Here is a 19,968-nt window from a genome sequence, read left to right as displayed (position 1 = left end):
ATGAATGGGAGCTTATTCTATACGTACAAAAATGTTAGATAATACAGATGAGTAGGAAAAACAATTCTGGAAGTTCGAATTCATTATTAGTGGTATAGTGCTTGACACACAATGATTAAATATCAGGGCATAATGTTGCAAAAGGAATGAGCATATAAAGTTGTCAGAAGGGAAGATGAAAGGTAGACTTCATTGGGAGAATTTTAGAGAAGTGAGGCTCTTGAATACTAATAAAGGATTTGTGGTGTCCCCAGCAGGTTTGGTTAAAATAAGACAGCAGAGCAATTCCAAGGTATGGTGCTAGATTTGTTAATAATACATTTGATAAATACACAAGTTATTGTGGACGTGCACACATCCCCATCGACGCATGTCAAATCGAAAGACTATCACCTGGCGAACAGTCTATCCGACAGGAGGTCCTAGTCACACAACATTTATATTATAACAGTTCAGAGAACTGGTATTTGCGACTAATTGCAAAAAAGATTCTACTGTCCCCAATGTAAGCCTCATGTAGGGTCCATGGAGAGGAGGCAAGAGCAATTAGAGCTTGTACAGAGGCATATAGACAGCCGTTTCCCCTAGCTGTATTAGCTTGTCGAACAGCACTAGCAGTGGTTCAATATACTCTGCACCGTGCACCATATTGTGACTGTTGCTGCACAGAAAGTAGTTATACACAAATTTGACATATATTTCCTCTGTTTTAATGTAAATATTGCTTTAAAACTAATTATTTCTAAGGAGAGGTTGGTGTCGTTAGGTAATATGTATTAATTGATGTGCCATGTTTCATACCAAACAACATAAACAAGAATTTTCAGACTTTCTGTAAACACAACACACTCTGATAAAATAAATGAGAGATCCACAGGATAGCTACTGATAACAATGAATATTACACAAATGTTGTATCAAAAGAAAATCGAAAGCAAACAAAAAATTTAAAACTTAAATAAAAAAAAATATGTTACTGTTTGCTTCATTATCTGCCTTAGATAGCATTGGACATTAGGAATGGCACAGCATGTGCTCAACACATTGCGCTTCTGTAATTAGTATTAGCTTTCATAATTTGAGGAAGTTTCTGTCAGTTGTTCCATAGTTATTGGGACATTAAGTGCTCATAAACAATAATTGCAAACCTGTTTCTATATGCCAGTTTTTTGTGCCATAAAACTATTCTTGAATGGCAGCATTTCAAAATATGTTCCAACAGAACTCAAAAGCTTCAAGAGAATTTCTGTTGACTGTCTTTAACAAATATGAAAAATTTCTCTCTCTTAATGTTAATAACAGAAAACTAGAATTTTGTGGACTGTCATAGCTTTTACCATCCTCTCATATTTGTAGCCAAGGCATTTGTGCAATAAATAGCCCTATGCTACAAATATAACACAGGAACTTCTTATTTCCTAACTGACATGTGGGTTGTAACTGCTGTGTGAGCAGATGCTATAATACAATGGTGTTGGCAAACCTCATAGAATTTCTTGTACATTGTGAATTGTTGTATAATGTTGCTGTGTAATGTGTATGGATAACTGTATTTTTATGTGAAACCATTTTCTTTGTGTTGGTATTTTTGTGTGTGTGTGTGTGTGTGTGTGTGTGTGTGTGTGTGTGTGTGTGTGTATTCATTTATTTGAGAAAATTTATTAGAATGTTGTCTCTTTGTTAATAGTGAGGACTCGCAGTGTTGACATTACAATTTCTAATATTCTTGAGGGCCAAGTGAGGTATGATCCTTTGCCTGAGAGTTTGTCACCCTTGTCATCTACACTTATTACAAGTATTCCCAGTGGAGCGTCACAGGTAATCATACAAGTTATAAACATACTATAATACTGTATATGAAAGTACTTGAATTTCAGTTGTGGTGTTGCTGTGTTCTGTTAGAATATAAATAAGCCTTTTATCGAAAGTATGTTTGAAGGAAATTACAAAAAGTAATTTCAACAGTCTTCTTTATGTGAAGGATATTTGTTGAGGAAAAAAACTGACACTCTTCATCAGTTATGTGAGATAAGCTGCAGGGTAAAGGTCTTCTTTAGACATTGTTGTATTATATGTTTGTTATTCAAAAAAAGAACCTTCAGACCAGCCTCCAGCTATATATTCTTTTAGATGGGGGAAAAGGTTATACTTTTTTAGTAGAGCTAATAAGCGGCATCAAGCACTAAAAATTCTTTAATAGGCTATGAGCAGCCCTAGCAATATTCCTGATTTTAAGATAGATAATGCCACAAGAGAAATAATTATGTTTTCCAAAAATATATTAAAAAAATCTTCATCTGGTATTTTAACTTATCCACATCTTTCATTTTTAATTGCTTGATGTGGTACTATTTAAGTAGTTGCTGCTTTCATTGAAGTATGTTGACTTAAAAATGCATACAGACATTTTTCTACAGAATAAGTAGGTACAGACATTTTTCTACAGACCAAGAAGTATATTTTAACTCTTTACAAGCATTGTAAGAATCACAGCTGTCACCATTTTATGGGTGTAGTTCATAGGTGTGTTATCTTTGTGTCCCGGCAGCAGCTGTGGTTCAGATCACTCTGGTATCACCACATCCCATTCAGGCATTGTATGATACATGGAACAAAAGAATTAAAAGTACAGTGAAATACATTGTAAAATGTAAATTAACTCTCTTTGTAATTCCTCAAAAAATTTGTTCAGTGGCTCAGCATTTGGAGTAATGGAAATGCACTGTCAACACCCTTTAATATTGGAAGGAAAAGTGGTATCTTACAATGTACACACATCAAAAAAAGTTTTGCATTAGCCCAGTTCCCAGAATTCCTGAAGATAGACATTTACTGTGGATATTGTATCACAGACACAGTCCCATAGACTGTTCAAAGATGTAAACAATCATGCGTGAGCAGTGCCCATTAGACGGAGGGGTTCTGACAGCCGATCAGTTCGTCATTCCACCAAGGAGGAGGTAAATGGCTCATGTTGTCTGTACTTCAACCGTGCCTAGACTGTCAATACCACAGTTCAATCGCATCTGCATTGTTACTTTGTGCCAGGAAGGGCGCTCAACAAGGGAAGTGTCCAGGCATCTCGGAGTGAACCAAAGTGATGTTGTTCAGACATGGAGGATATAGAAAGAGACAGGAACTGTTGATGACGTGCCTCGCTCAGCCTGGCCAAGGGCTACTACTGCAGTGAATGACCACTACCTATGGATTATGGCTCTGAGGAACCCTGACAGCGATGCCACCATGTTGAATAATGCTTTTTGTGCAGCCACAGGCCATCATGTTACGACTCAAACTGTGCACAATAGGCTGAATGATGCGCAACTTCAGTCCCTGCGTCCATGGTGAGGTCCATCTTTGCAACCACGACACCATGCAGCACTATACAGGTGGGCCCAACAACATGCCGAATGGACTGCCCAGGATTAGCATCATGTTCTCTTCACTGATGAATGTCACATGTGCCTTCAACCGGACAATCGTCGGAGACGTGTTTGGAGGCAACCCGGTCAGGCTGAATGCCTTAGACACACTGTCCAGCGAGTACAGCAAGGTGGAGGTTCCCTGCTGTTTTGGGGTGGCATTATTTGGGGCCGATGTATGCCGCTGGTAGTCATGAAAGGTGCTGTAACAGCTGTACGATACCTGAATGCCATCCTCCGACGAATAGTACAACCATATCAGCAGCATATTGGCAAGGCATTCGTCTTCACGGATGACAAATTGCACCCCCACCGTCCACATCTTGTGAATGACTTCCTTCAGGATAATGACATCGCTCAACTAGAGTGGCCAGCATGTTCTCAGACATGAACCCTATCGAACAAGCCTGAGATAAACAGTGCCTTGATGAACTTGTGGATAGTATGCCGTGACGAATACAGGCATGTATCAATGCAAGAGGATGTGCTACTGGGTATTAGAGGTACCGGTGTGTACAGCAATCTGGACCACCACCTCTGAATGTCTTGCTGTATGGTGGTACAACATGCAGTGTGTGGTTTTCATGAGCAATAAAAAGGGCAGAAATGATGTTTATGTTGATCTCTATTCTAATTTTGTGTACAGGTTCCAGAAATCTTGGAACCGGGGTAATGCAAGACTTTTTTTGATGTATGTATTATGGCATTCACCTGTAGGCACCGCTGTTGCTCCAGCATTTCTTCTGTCATTTACCCATCTTCAGTTAGATTTTTGTCTCATTGTTTTCTTATATCTTGGTATGCAAGAAAGAACTTTCTTGGTCCATCTACCATCCATTCACTTGTCTAAATGTCCTGCCCACCTCCATTTCTGTTTCATTACAGCTATAATTGTGTGTTCTTTGCCCACCTGGAACCTGATCAGTGATTTGCTGTTCCACCAAGCTAGTGTGACCCCTGTATTACTTGCTAAGTATTCAATTTTTTGTAATGATTCTCTTATTAGAAATCTATTTTATTGCCATAAGTTTAACTTTCCTTTTCAGATACATTGGGAGATTAGTTCTGAAAATTCTGTTTAGTTTACCGAAATCACTGCATTCCATTTTCACTCATTTTTTTCCCTCCTTTCTTTTCCTGTTGATGCAGTAGTTTTTTACCCTCAACTGTCACAAATACTAAAACTTGTAAACTGGTTCTGTGACTTCATTTTTGATTTGCACTATATTCTTTTTGATATGTTGAGTATACTTTATTTTAATTGGATTTCAGGACTACTTTCAAGCTCACAAATTCATTAAGTTTATCTTCACTTGAGTCAAATAGTGCACTGTAATCTACAGAAAGTGATTCAGAATGATGCATTAACTTGTATTCCTCTTCTTTTACCCAATTTTAACACCTGAAATCTTCCTCAGGAACTGATGAAAATAGTTTTGGTTATGTGAAGTCTTATTGTCTGAGTCCACTTTAATTTTGACTTTCTCACTAATCTGTAGAGATCTAATGAAAGCTGTAGACTCAACTTGTTTTTTAGTATGATATTGTAAATTGAATCAACACTGTCTTCCTCAGGGGCTGTTAGTAAAGATTTACTTGAAACTGTTGAAGCTTTCTCAAAATCTACAAATTACAGACAGTTAGCTGACAAAATGGGGTATTTTCCCAGAACAAGTATGTTTTGTCTTCTTCATACTGTTGTTGTTTCCAGTTGTTTCTCTTATCATATTTCATTGTTTGTTTTCACATCCTCTTGAAGATATATCTTAATAGTTTTGTTAAGTTAAATATTACAAATGGAAAAACTTGTAGAAGCCAATCTCAGGGAAGATCAGTTTGGATTCTGTAGAAATGTTGGAACACATCAGGCAATAACCCTATGACATATCTTAGAAGATAGATTAAGGAAAGGCAAACCTATGTTTCTAGCATTTGTAGACTTAGAGAAAGCTTTTGACAATGTTGACTGGAATACTCTTTCTAATTCTGAAGGTGGCAGGGAAAAAATACAGGGAGCGAAAGGCTATTTACAATTTGTACAGAAACCAGATGGCAGTTATAGGAGTCGAGGGGCATGAAAGGGAAGCAGTGGTTGGGAAGGGAGTGAGACAGGGTTGTAGCCTATCCCCAATGTTACTTCATTCTGTACATTGAGTAAGCAGTAAAGGAAACAAAAGAAAAATTCGGAGTAGGTATTAAAATCCATGGAGAAGAAATAAAAACTTTGAGGTTCGCCGATGACATTGTAATTCTGTCAGAGACAGCAAAGGACTTAGAAGAGCAGTTGAACGGAATGGACAGTGTCTTGAAAGGATATAAGATGAACATCAACAAAAGCATAATGAATGAAGTCGAATTAAGTCTGGTGATGCTGAGGGAATTAGTTTAGGAAATGAGACACTTAAAGTAGTAAAGGAGTTTTGCTATTTGGGGAGCAAAATAACTGATGATGTTCGAAGTAGAGAGGATATAAAATGTGGACTGGCAGTGGCAAGGAAAGTGTTTCTGAAGAAGAGAAATTTGTTAACATAGAGTATAGATTTAAGTGTCAGGAATTCGTTTCTGAAAGTATTTGTATGGAGTGAAACATGGATGATAAATAGTTTGGACAAGAAGAGGATAGAATGCTGAAGATTAGATGGGTAGATCACATAACTAATGAGGAGGTATTGAATAGAATTGGGGAGAAGAGAAATTTGTGGCACAACTTGACTAGAAGAAGGGATCAGTTGGTAGGACATGTTCTGAGGCTTCAAGGGATCACCAATTTAGTATTGGAGGTAGTGTGGAGGGTAAAAATTGTAGAGGGAGACCCAAGAGATGAATACACTAAGCAGATTCAGAAAGATGTAGGTTGTAGTAGGTACTGGGAGATGAAGCAGCTTGCACAGGATAGAGTAGCATGGAGAGCTGCATCAAACCAGTCTCTGGACAGGAGACCACAACAACAAGAAGTATAATATGTTCTGTGATGATCATATTATTGTCTGTTTGAAACTCTCATCTGCTCTTTAATAGCTTCTTTTTTTCTAATTGAGATGTTGCATTATTTTAGTCTCTTTGTAGCTGCAACATCATGTACCTTTTGGATAAATTATTTCATCAAATAATTATCACTTTCATCTGTATCTGTTTAATCTTCATTTTCCAAAATGTTGAATTTGTTGCTTAATTAAATCTAGCATATCTTCTTGCACTTGCAGTTTCTTACCTTAGGTGTTTCATACTTCTTAGCTTTGAACCTATTTTTTATTTGGGCTTTTAATAGTTAATGGCTGCTTGAGGTTCTTAAGCAGTTTGGGAGTGTCATATCCTATTTATTTATCGTTTGGTAAAACATACTTTGATTTTTAGTTAATTTTCAGCATTGCCAAGTCAGATTACTCTTTCTATTTTTCTTCCTGGTGGAGCAGTATGTTACGGATATACATGTTGTTTTCTCATATCAGACTCTACTAGCATGTGGCCTGTCATTTCTTGTATCATTTTGAGGAAACATTCTTCAGTTTTTGTCCTACTGTGAGGTTAGAATGACAGTTTTCTTTGTTTTTCTACACAAAGCAGAAACAGCACTTTGCAGCCAGTCGTTTTTGCTGTTACAGCTTACTTGTGACTGTGTGGGATCTTAGATTGTAATCATGTAGCAACAGGTGATGGAATTTCAGCAGTTGTGATCTTTTATCCAGTAGTGTCTTTCAACCTGAAGGACATATTGGAGGATCACTTCTGTGACAAACTGAAATTGAACATCAGAATGCCCTTTGTATCTAGAAAGCATTATGTTACCAACAGAATGTGCCACTTTGGACTGCTACTTGATTGCAGATCTTAGATTCTTCCATTCTATAGAGGCTGACTTTGCATCTGATGTGTAATAGGGGACCCAGTTCTCAGCCTCCTCCTTCATAATGCACAACACAACATAGTCTTCCTGTTTATAACAAGAGATGCTGACGACTGATGCCCATTCTTGGATTTACTTAACACGGAATCAGATTTTGTAGTACCCACTGTACACATATAGGCCTATGTAGTAAATGACGACATTCATAATGCAGAGATGTTTTGTGACATGTGTGATACTCTCCAGTGAGGCAACATCTTAACTGTGACCCACTAAAACCAGAATTCAGGTATTTGGCCGTGATGAGTGTCACTGAGTCCCCATGGGCCTCTTCCTCTATCCGTCTCGTGGCCAATGTGGAACCCTTGACACAGTTGCTGGCATCTCATCAAGACCACTCGCTTCAAGATGATGTGTATCTGTTTTTTGACGCTTTGCACCATTTGCTCTTTCGTCACATTCAACTGCACTTATCATATCTTTTATCCAGGTATGTAATGCATGTTCATCGAGCATCATGGCACAAGCATTTGTGGGAACAGAATAGAATTTTTATTGACACGTGACATGTTATATACAATTACTTGATTGAAATGATGGCGACTTGTCAATGAATACCGTCTCTGCCTACATAGGTATATATAAAATCAACATCCATGAAAAGAAGGTGTATGCATGCACACACAAGCACATTACACCACAAAAAACTAAATACATGTTATATTTCTTCCTCGTTTTTAAATTTTTTCAAACAGCTTCTTTCTGTTTCTTTTTTTTTTTTTATTTTTGTTTTTATAGTATATAGATATGGGCACATATAAGAAGAATCCATACCTCTATTAAAAGAGAACAAAAACCTGTAAAGAGCTCATAATATAAAGTAGAAAAAATTAATATCCTCTACTTGCCTTCCTCATTTATGAAATCTTACACACTGTAATAACACTTTCTTTTTAAATATTTTCCAGTGTTTACTGATGTGGTTTATAACTTGCCTTGCTTGAACTTAGACTGTATTTTATGGCAAATCTCCAAAGTCATGTAATACAGTGTATTTTCAAATAAGCTAAGTCTATGGCAAGGTAACATGGAGGCCTTGTCATTAGCCTGTGTAAAAGATTTTCCGTCAAAAAGGTGTGGTGTGTGGTGTGTGTGTGTGTGTGTGTGTGTGTGTGTGTGTGTGTGTCTTTTAAGCTCAAAGAGGACTATTTTATACAGGGTGTTACAAATAGGTATGGCCAAACTTTCAGGAAACATTCCTCACACCCAAATAAAGAAAAGATGTTATGTGGACATGTGTCCGGAAACGCTTAATTTCCATGTTAGAGCTCATTTTAGTTTCGTCAGTATGTACTGTACTTCCTCGATTCACCGCCAGTTGGCCCAATTGAAGGAAGGTAATGTTGACTTCGGTGCTTGTGTTGACATGCGACTCATTGCTCTACAGTACGTAGCATCAACAGGTTAGTGTTCATCACGAATGTAGTTTTGCAGTCAGTGCAATGTTTACAAATGCGGAGTTGGCAGATGCCCATTTGATGTGTGGATTAGCACGGGGCAATAGCCGTGGCACGGTACGTTTGTATCAAGACAGATTTCCAGAACGAAGGTGTCCCGACAGGAAGACGTTTGAAGCAATTGATCGGCGTCTTGGGGAGCACGGAACATTCCAGCCTATGACTCGTGACTGGGGAAGACCTAGAATGACGAGGACACCTGCAATGGACGAGGCAATTCTTCGTGCAGTTGACGATAACCCTAATGTTAACGTCAGAGAAGTTGCTGCTGTACAAGGTAACATTGACCACGTCACTGTATGGAGGGTGCTACAGGAGAACCAGTTGTTTCCGTACCATGTACAGCGTGTGCAGGCACTATCAGCAGCTGATTGGCCTCCACGGGTACACTTCTGCGAATGGTTCATCCAACAATGTGTCAACTCATTTCAGTGCAAATGTTCTCTTTACGTATGAGGCTTCATTCCAACGTGATCAAATTGTAAATTTTCACAATCAACATGTGTGGGCTGACGAGAATCCGCAAGCAATTGTGCAATCACGTCATCAACACAGATTTTGTGTAAACTTTTGGGCAGGCATTGTTGGTGATGTCTTGATTGGGACCCATGTTCTTCCACCTACGCTCAATGGAGCATGTTATCATGATTTCATATGGGATACTCTACCTGTGCTGCTAGAACATGTGCCTTTACAAGTACGACACAACATGTGGTTCATGCGCGATGGAGCTCCTGCACATTTCAGTCGAAGTGTTCGTATGCTTCTCAACAACAGATTCAATGACCAATGGATTGGTAGAGGCGGACCAATTCCATGGCCTCCACGCTCTCCGGACCTCAACCCTCTTGACTTTCATTTATGGGGGCATTTGAAAGCTCTTGTCTACGCAACCCTGGTACCAAATGTAGAGACTCTTCGTGCTCGTATTTTGGACGGTTGTGATACAATACGCCATTCTCCAGGGCTGCATCAGCGCATCAGGGATTCCACGCGACGGAGGGTGGATGCATGTATCCTCGCTAACGGAGGACATTTTGAACATTTCCTGTAACAAAGTGTTTAAAGTCACGCTGGTACGTTCTGTTGCTGTGCGTTTCCATTCCATGATTAACGTGATTTGAAGAGAAGTAATAAAATAAGCTCTAACATGGAAAGTAAGTGTTTCCGGACACATGTCCTCATAACATATTTTCTTAGTTTGTGTGTGAGGAATGTTTCCTGAATGTTTGGCCATATTTTTTTTGTAACAACCTGTATATTGCCATTGAGTGAAGGCTTACAAATGAAGGTTTGCATGATTGACTGATGTTTGTTCCCATCAAAGCCCTGATGATTTTTTTTGTGTATCCTGAACACACTGAGGAGGTTACCTTTTTTGATGCCCCAAAAAATGGTGCCATACCTTAGAGCTGATATAAAATAGGGATGATAAACAATTTCCTTCACAACTAAATCAGTTACTTTATTTAGAATCCTCACTGCATCAACAAAATTGTTTAATCGCTTCACTAAGCAACCCACAAGATCAGTTCATGACAAGTTCTTATTTATAGTCACTTCAAGAAATTTAATGGAGTCCGCAGTGGTCAGTTCTATGCCCTCATAATTTAACTGTGATATATATTCAGCAGTTTGGTCCTAATAGATACAATTTATGTTTTTGTAATGTACAGTTTCACAGCATTATTATTTATCCAGTTTTCTATTTATTGAAGAGTTTGTTTTGTATTTTGTGCCAGTTCTTCATTGTTTTTAAAGCAAACTACTGCTGTTGAGTCATCTGCATACACAATGGTTTCTGATTTTGCTTTACATGAGACATTGTGTAAGTAATACAGGAACATTAACGGAACTATTATGGGCCCCTGGGATATGCTTGCTTCTATTTCCTTCCAAGTAGAACAGGCTTTCTCACTACCCTCTGCTTTCTATTTTTGAGATAGGATGAGAACCAGCTTAAAGTTTTTCCATGGAAGCCATAAGCTGCTATTTTGTGGAGCAGCAGCTTCTGGTTTCCTGTATCAAACGCTTAAGTGAGGTCACTAAAGATAACATATATACTCTCTTTGTTATCAAGGCATCTGCTTATTTTAGTGATTGGTTCATTCATAACATGCACAGTGCTTTGAACTGTCCTAAATCCACACTAATAATAAAGAATAATGTTGTGGTTTTTGTCATACTTCTCTAATCGATTACACACTGTTTGCTCAAATATTTTAGCAAAAACTGGTACAGTGAAACCCCTATTTTACATTTTCATGCGGTCCAGAATTGAAAGATACAAAATTGAGGAAAATGTTAAAACCTCCCAAAATAAAAACACATTTAATTGGAATATATGATTAAAAATCACAATCCTCTCCAATACTTTGTATAAAATCTGTCTAAGTGAAGGAAATTAAATGTACAATTCAATGTTTATACACTAATCTGTGCTAATGAATTTCATCAGTTCTTAAAAAATGATGGATGTGTTACAGCAAGTAAAAACTTGTCAAAAACTTTAAATTGATATCTGGGTACAAGGTAATTGAGCTATTTTCCAACATGCCCTGACCATAAATTATATGTTCAAAACAGGCATATTATGAACAGGATAGTTGCCTCTCACCATATAGTGGATATGCCGAGTCGCAGATAGGCACAATAAAAAAGCTGTCACAAAGTAAGATTACAGCCGACAAGGCCTTTGTCAAAAATAGACACCCCCCCCCCCCCCCCCACACACACACACACACACACACACACACACACACGTGACCACAGCCCTAGGTAGCTGAAACCTGACTAATGACAAACTTTGTCACCATCGCTGTTATTTTTTAATGCTTTTCTTACAACCTGCACTTTGTATGCTCACTACTGTTAAAAATGTTATTTTAGGCTTCATGAGAGAAACACACACATGCAAAAATGAGTTTACTTCCCCAATTGATGTTACAAGCTTATTAGAAGACTGCTCTGTAAATTTCTGTGAACTGTGTAAAATTTGCAAGAAAGCTCAGATGCTACAGTTCACTTCATGCCCTTTATCACTGCTGCCAATCTTCATGATCTACAGTGTGTGGTGCGAAGTATACATGCGAGTTGTGTACGTAGTTGCGGCAACGGTATCATATTAGATTTGAACACGAAAGTCTTAAAAATGTTCTATTGCGAAAATCCTTGTTCTATTTCTGTGTGACATCTCTGTCATAGCACATCATCTGCATGAAAAGTATATTTTCAGCACTTCACAAAATGCTTTTCCCCTTCCTGCACTCCCGTCGTTGAAGGGCCACTCCCTCCTCTCCACACATCCAGTATGTGAGCTCACTTTCCATGTGTTAGTGTTGTGTTGTCTTCACTGGCTATTGGGTGACTTAACAAATCGTTAGTCAATAAGATTTCACTAGCTGGAAATAGACAACTTTCCCTCAGTTATGACTGAGCATATTCTTCGAAACTCAGTGTTTGAATGTAAAAGGTTGATAATTGATATTGTTGCTAAATGCAGTACAGCGGAAATACATGCAAAAAGATGAAACTGACTTATAAGTGACACAAGAAAAGGTGGTGGCTGGGCCCCTTCATCATGTATTTTCTCGGTTTGGAACACTTCATGTTGACTGTCTTGTTTTTTCATTACTGCTGCAACCTAGCAGTAATTATATCATAATTGCATGGTGAACTTTGTGGCAAAGTAGGGATACAATATTAGCACATCTTGCCTTCATTATTTTTGTTGGAATTTCATCCCATCCCACAGATCTTAAATTCTTTAGGGATTTTATAATGCTAGCCACTTTATGGCAGGATAAATGAGTAAATTTAACTACTCCTAATCTGTGTTGCACTATATTGGGATTTATGTGCGACTGCAGTCTCAGATAACTGAAGCTGCACTGTGAGCAGCAGAACCAGTGCATGATGGGAGTGGCAACTGGCTGGGGGTAAGGAGTAGACTGGGGTGGGAAAGGGGAGGGGTAGTAGGGTAGGGGTGGCAGACAGTTAAGTGCTGCTGGTAAGTGTGCAGGGATGAGGTGGAGATAAGGTAGCGCAGCTATGTGCAGTCGGGAGGTTAGTGGGATGGCGGGGTGGAGAGGTGAGGAGGGGAGGGGGATAGCGGAAAAGGAGAGAAGTAAAAAGACTGGGTGTGATGGTGGAATGAGGGCTGAGTAGTGCTGGAATGGGAACAGGGAACAAGGAAGGAGCTGGATGGGTGAGGACAATGACTAACGAAGGTTGAGGCCAGGAGGGTTATGGGAACATAGGATATATAGCAGGGAAAGTTCCCACCTGTTCAGTTCAGAAAAGCTGGTGTTGGTGGGAAGGGTCCATATGGCATAGGCTGTGAAGCACTCATTGAAATGCAGTAGTCATGTTTGGCAGCATGCTCAGCAACAGGGTTATCCACTTGTTTCTTGGGCACAGTTTGTCGATGGACATTCATGCTGAAAACAGCTCGTTGGTTGTCATGTCCACATAGAAGGCAGCACCTTGGTTGCAGCTTAGCTTGTAGATCACATGACTGGTTTCAGATGTAGTCCTGCCTTTGATGGGATAGGTGATGTTTGTGACTGGACTGGAGTAGGTGGTGGTTGTGGTGGGAGGATGCATGGTACAGGCCTTGCATCTAGGTCTATTAGAGGGGTATGAGACATGAGGTAATGGGTTGGGTGTAGGAGTCATATAGGGATGGACGAGTATATTGTGTAGGTTTGGTGCATTACAGAACACCACTGTGTGAGGGGTGGGAAGGATAGAGGGCAGGACATTTCTCATTTCATGGCAAGATGAGAGGTAGTCGAAACCCTGGCGGAGAATGTAATTTAGTTGCTCCGGTCCTGGATGGTACTGAGTTACGAGGGGAAACCTCCTCTGTGGCTGGACAATGGGACATTGTGAGGTGATGGGACTCTGGAAAGATAAGGCATGCGAGATCTGTTTTTGTACAAGGTTGGATGGATAATTACAGTCTGTGAAGGCTTCAGTGTGACCCTCAGTATATTTTGAGATGATCCACTCATCACTGCAGATGCAATGACCGTGGGTGGCTAGGCTGTATGGAAAGGACTTCTTGGTAGGAAACGGGTGGCAGCTGTCGACGTTGAGTTATTGCTGGTAATTAGTAGGATTGATATGGACAAAGGTACTGATATAGCCATCTTTGAGATGGAGGCCAATATCTAGGAAGGTGGCTTGTTGGGTTGAGTAGGACCAGGTGAAGCAAATGGGGGAAAAGTTGTTGAGGTTCTGGAGGAATGTAGATAGGATGTCCTCACCCTCGATCTAGATTGCAAAGATGTCATCAGCGAATCTGAACCAGGTGTGGGGTTTAGGATTCTGGGTGTTTAGGAAGGACTCCTCTAGTGGCGTATGAATAGGTTGGCATAGGATGGTGTCATGCAGATGACCATAGCTGTACTCGGGATTTTTTTGTAGGTAATACCTTCAAAGGAGATGTAATTGTGAGTGAGGATATAGTTGGTAATGGCAACTATGGAGGAGATCATTGGTCTGGAATCCGTCGGGCATTGGGAAAGGTAGTGTCCAATGGCGGTAAGGCCATGGGCATTAGGAATGTTAGTGTAAAGGGAAGCGGCATCAATAGTGACGAGCAGGGCACCATGTAGTGAAGGGACAGGAACTGTGGAGAGTCAGTGAAGCAAACCAACTAACCAGCAGCAATACCTCCACTTAGACAGCTGCCACCCATTCGATACCAAGAATTCCCTTCCATACAGCCTAGCCAACCATGGTAGTCGCATCTGCAGTGATGAGTGGTCCCTCTCGCAATATAAGAGGGTCTCACTGAAGCCTTCACAGACCGTGATTACCCTCCCAACCTGGTCCAAAAACAAATCTCTCGTGCCTTATCTTTCCAGTCTCCCACCACCTACCAAAGTCCCACTGTCCAGCCACAGAGGAGCTTTACCCTCATAACTCAGTACCACCCAGAACTCTCCTTTTCCGCTACCCCTCCTCACCTTTCTCCTGCCGTCCTTCTAACCTCCCGACTGCACATAGCTGCCCTACCTCATCTCCACCTCGTCCCTGCATGCTCGCCAGCAGCACTTCACTGTCCGCCACCCCTACCCTTCCACCTCTTCCCCTCCCCTTCCCAGCCTCCTCCTTACTCTCACTCAGTTGCTACTCCCATCATGCACTGGTGCTGCTGCTCGTAGTGTGAGTATTTTTGTTGTGCCTATCTGCAACTCAGCATCTCCGCTATATGGTGAGTAGCAACTTTCCTTTTTATTATATTGTTAAGGTCTAATATGAACTTATCTGTAGCAAAATAATTTGTACTGCTCACTATATTATCTATACATGTTGCAGAAGATTGTTACTCTAGTGTACTCACTAAAACTTAATGTTAGGCCATGTGTCGGCAACAAGTCCTTCAGAGAAATGGCAAGTCTGTCATCTTTTATATCTGTTGAAATCAGTAAGAATTATGGCCAACCTACTCAGCAACATTTCAAATTTGTATAGAAATACTCATGTGGCTGAATAGGAAGGTATATGATATATGCTGATAATGAATACTTAGTATTCTAACATTTTGTTTTTGAGCAAAGTAGGATGCAGCAGACTCATAGTAACAATTGTAATGCTAAGTCGGGAGTAAAGTCAAGTAGAAAGAAGAGAGTCCTACTGTTAGGTAGCAGTCATGGGAGAAGTGTAGGCCAGTTGCTACAGGATAGGCTAAGAGGCAAGTACCAGGTCACAAGCATTGTGAAACCTAGTGCTAAGCTTAGCCATGTTACAGAAAACCTTGGGGCCTTGTGCAAAGATCGTGATGGTGAGGACCATTTCTTATAGTGGGAGGAGCAGGAAACAGCCTGGCTAACTATTCGAACTAGTATTTTTGCCAATGACACGAGTGTTGTAATAAATCCCATTCCAGAAAAAGAAGCTGAAGATATTGTTAAGGATGTCTTTGAAAGAATTATTAAGTGGTTCTCAGAAAATGGACTCTCCCTTAATTTTGAAAAAAACTCATTATATCCAGTTCTGTACACCAAATAGAGCCATACTGACAATTGATGTAACACATGAACTTGGCTCAGTTAACAAGGTAGATTTCTCCAAATTTTTGGGTGTTCACATTGATGACAACTTGAACTGGAAGAAGCATATTACTGAGCTTCTCAAACAATTAAGTTCAGCTTCTTTCGCTCTTCGTATAATTGCTAGTCTTGGTAATAAACAGATCAGCCTCCTAACATGCTTTGCATTCCACTCAGTAATGTCTTATGAAATAGTTTTCTGGTGTAACTCACCACTTAGACATAAAGTATTGATTGCACAAAAGAGAGCAGTGAGAATAATTAGTGGTGTTCACCCAAGGACATCACGTAGGCACCTGTTCAAGGAGTTAGGTATTTTAACTGCACCATCAGAGTACATATATTCGCTAATGAAATTCGTTACAAATAATCCATCTCAATTTGCGAAGAACAGTGATGTTCATATGTGCAACACTAGAGGGAAAAATGACCTATCCTATCCGTTATTAAAGATGTCAGTTGCTCAAAAAGTAGTACATCATTCAGCAACAAAAATCTTTGATCATTTGCCCAACAACATAAAGTGTCTGTCAGGTAGCAGATCAAGTTTTAAATCTAGCTTAAAATTATTTCTTTTGGACAACTCCTTTTATTCCATGAAAGAGTTTCATTTTCAGAAATGGTAAAAAAAAAAAAAAAAAAAAAAAAAAAAAAAAAAAATTGTACCTCTAAATGTAGTTGCATGTGTAGAACTAAAAATTGCAGCAATACTAATATTAGCACTATTTGTGTGTGTGTGTGTGTGTGTGTGTGTGTGTGTGTGTACCTTGTAATCTTACTTGTTCCATATCATATTGATAAAATAATCATAAAAATGATCTACGGAACATGACATAACTAAAATAAACTTAACTAAAGCAGCTTTCAGTTAGTATTTCCTTGTTCAAGCAATTTAAATCTTGTCTGACTGCAAAACTTAGTGTCTGCTTTACTAGAATGCTTGATATTAACAGAATCTTCCGTTGGTTCTTGCTCGAACAACATTATAATAAATGAAAAGCACCAGTTTGCATTTGTTCTCCAATATGACTTTTATTGTTAACCGGTTTTCTGCTTGTAAGGGTTCATTTTCTTTCTTTTTTAAAAAAAAGCTATGTTCAAACATCTTTGCAATGAAAAAGTAAAAACTGAACAGTACATAAATAACAATGGAGTAGACAGGAAAACCTTTAGCACAAAATAGGAATAGCATGCTTACATAACAGTTTCTATTAATAAACAAAACTAATAAAATAAAATAAAATTAGTACTAGACAAGGTTGCATCAGGAGGTTGAACTATGTCTGAAGATGGCCTTGTAAGTTGAAAACGGGTTAACAATAAAAGTAATATTGTAGAACAAAAGCAAACTGGTGCTTTTCATTTATTAGAATGCTTGATCTTCCAAACCTGTTCCAGCTCCCCTACAAATTCACTTAAGCATATAACTTTTACAGAATTTGCCCTCCAGAAATAGTCTCAATTGATATAGCTCATTCATCATTCCTACTGATAAGCCATCTATGTTAAGGTGCATTATGAACTTGTTTACAGATTAAATCAAGAACAGAATCATTGAATTGATCGATGTATCAGCTACCTGGGTTAGTCTTTAGTTCTAAATTGCATTCCCATGTTATTTTGTTTCCTTGGACTAAATTCCATGTCATTTGGTTCACTCAATTAGTTTCCCTGGGTTAGTTGTTAAAACTTGTGTGTGAATGTGAGAGTCAGTGAGAAGGGAAGAGTAGAGTAAAAATTTACTTCATGCTTAGAAATACCTTAATATATCATTACAGACATTGGAAATGACATAAGGTTGCTAATTGTCAGTAAAATTATAGATACATGGCATAACACACTGTACACATGTAGCCATAATTTTACTGACAATTACCAACTTTGTCAGTTCTGATGTATGTAATTTTATATGATTTAAATATTGTCTTCCTATGAAATATTTTTTATGACAAGCATATGTTGCTCTTAAATCTGTTCACCTGTTACTACATGTAATTGTTTGGATTTTCTGATAGACACCTATAGTTGAAGCCAAAGTAAAATCCTGTTGCAAGCAGTTGGCTGTGTTATACATATCGTACAATTTCTGTATTGGTCTAGCTATGTTTATACTTGCTGATTCACGACAGAAACTTGTTATGGAAAAGGCCTAAAAGGAGGAGGAGGAAGAGAGATACACAGGCTTTTGCATCATGTTCACTCTATTTAGTGGCCAACACAGGAACCATAGCTAGTGAAAGGGAATGTAGTGGGAAATCAGGAAACTACAACTGTAATGTTTCACTTGGTGGACTTTCAGACAGGGCTTCTGTTCCCATAATTTTATGGACATCTGCCCCAAAATATGCATTACGAAATAGAAAGATGGTTTCTGCAACACTTGATCTTCAGTTCATGTTGTTTATATCCTTGTCAGCATTAGCAGTTTAAATTTTGAAGAGTAACTTACGTGATACTAGATGAGAATTCTTCACTTAATGTACTTTCTGTTTTTCTTTTTGCAGAGCACCAGCTCAGAAAGCTGCCCGCCGTGCTTCCCAAAATCTGCTCAGGAGCGTATGCAGTCATTTCATGAACGTAAAGCACGTCTTATAGAAAATGCTCGTCAGAAGTACATAGAAAAACATGGTTTGAAAATGGGACTTAACTGTTAAGCAAGACTTCAATGGCCAGTTCAGTTATCTACCAAATGGTGACAGAAAATGTTGTTCTGTGGACATAAAATCAGTGTCTTAGGAAAATCCTGGTTGTGTGAGACTGACTTTTTTATGTAGAGTGTTGTACAGCCACTTGTAAATATTGTATGAAAGTCATGTACCTCTTTAGTGTTAAATGGCAATTGCTGCTATTTTGGGATCTCTTGGAAGACAATACTGAAAATCGATTGAATGAAATTACACTGCTTGCAGTCTTCTTGTATGGATGTGAAGAATGCTAGTGGGGAATAAAAATTGTACTTAGATTACCCTGCATCATCATAAGAATATAACAGAAAGAAAAATAATACATATTGAATGGAAAATTAATTTTAAATTTTAATCATGGATTTCTTGTCTTAAGCTAATGCACAACTGATTTTGTACTGATGCCGGAAGTAATTATGCATTTTTCAGATATTATTGATTTATTACTTGTACTTCTGTAAAACAGAATAAAGTGTGTAGAACGTTTTTCTTACAATGTAAGAAATATAATACAGTATCTAATTTTGGTTGCAGACATCAACAGTACTATAATATTGCTAAGCATAACAAGGACCGAGTACATGTATGAAGTTGAAGTTGGGCAGTTAAATGATAGTTGCTAATGTTACAGTTTTATCAGGAGATAATGTCCATGCATTAAATAGTGTGACCTTGAGAGCAAGACTTTTCAGATGCTGAAAAAAATTTTTTTTTTTAAATCACTGATAGGAAATTGATGTTGGTTGAGCTTGACAATTAAATCAGATAATGGAGGTTATTCATGTTGTTACAAAATTTACTGTTTAGTGTCAGTGCAAATAAGAAATATGCACAGAAAAATACCTTCTTCCGTTAACACAAAATAAATTCTCTTTAAATAAAAAGCTATATGCAGTTTCAAAATTTGTGTAATTCTTTTCATGATCTGACATATTGTTAAAAGGATATTTTTGCACTGAAAATAACTGATTTTAGTTTTTAGTTTTCAAGAATGAAATTGTAATGAAATAACTGTTTAAAGAAAATGAGTTGCCATTGATCTCACTGGCTACAATCATTGCAATGAAAATAGCAGGCTTCTGATGTTTGACTTCTTTGTGACAGATTCTAGAGAGGGGACAAAAGTAGACAAGAGTATTTTTTAGTGCTATTGCTATTGCTTGCACATATGGCACTGCTTTTCCTTCCTAAATACAGTGATATCTCAACATTGAAATGTGTTGACAAAGGCAAGGAAGATAGTCACAAATTGAAGCAGAAGTCACAGATTTGATTTATTCTGTTCCCTGTAAAATAATGAAAATAATTCAGTACCTTCAATTAAGGTTATTGCTATCTAAAAGAAATTAATTTAATGGTCCTTCTACATTTCAGATTGCATTTGTAAGAGGTTGTTAAGTGTAACAAAATGCTGTGTTGCCTAAAAGTTAAAATCTGTTG

The 19,968-nt window shown here is 38.4% G+C and overlaps 1 protein-coding gene across 1 annotated transcript in view; it reads left to right on the top strand.

The window, feature by feature from the left end:
- LOC126174958 (lipid droplet-regulating VLDL assembly factor AUP1-like) overlaps positions 1-18,809 on the top strand; it is an 86,959-nt gene extending 68,150 nt beyond the window's left edge. The window contains exons 8-9 of the mRNA XM_049921424.1: positions 1,688-1,818; positions 18,349-18,809. Of these exons, the coding sequence (XP_049777381.1) occupies positions 1,688-1,818; positions 18,349-18,498 (281 nt within the window). The 3' untranslated portion in view covers positions 18,499-18,809. The remainder of the gene's footprint in view (positions 1-1,687; positions 1,819-18,348) is intronic.
- Positions 18,810-19,968: the final 1,159 nt, after the last annotated feature.

Source organism: Schistocerca cancellata, chromosome 3 (assembly GCF_023864275.1).
Source record: "Schistocerca cancellata isolate TAMUIC-IGC-003103 chromosome 3, iqSchCanc2.1, whole genome shotgun sequence".
In the NCBI taxonomy this organism is placed as follows: Eukaryota; Metazoa; Arthropoda; class Insecta; order Orthoptera; family Acrididae; genus Schistocerca; species Schistocerca cancellata.
This window is presented reverse-complemented; position numbering and strand designations above follow the sequence as displayed.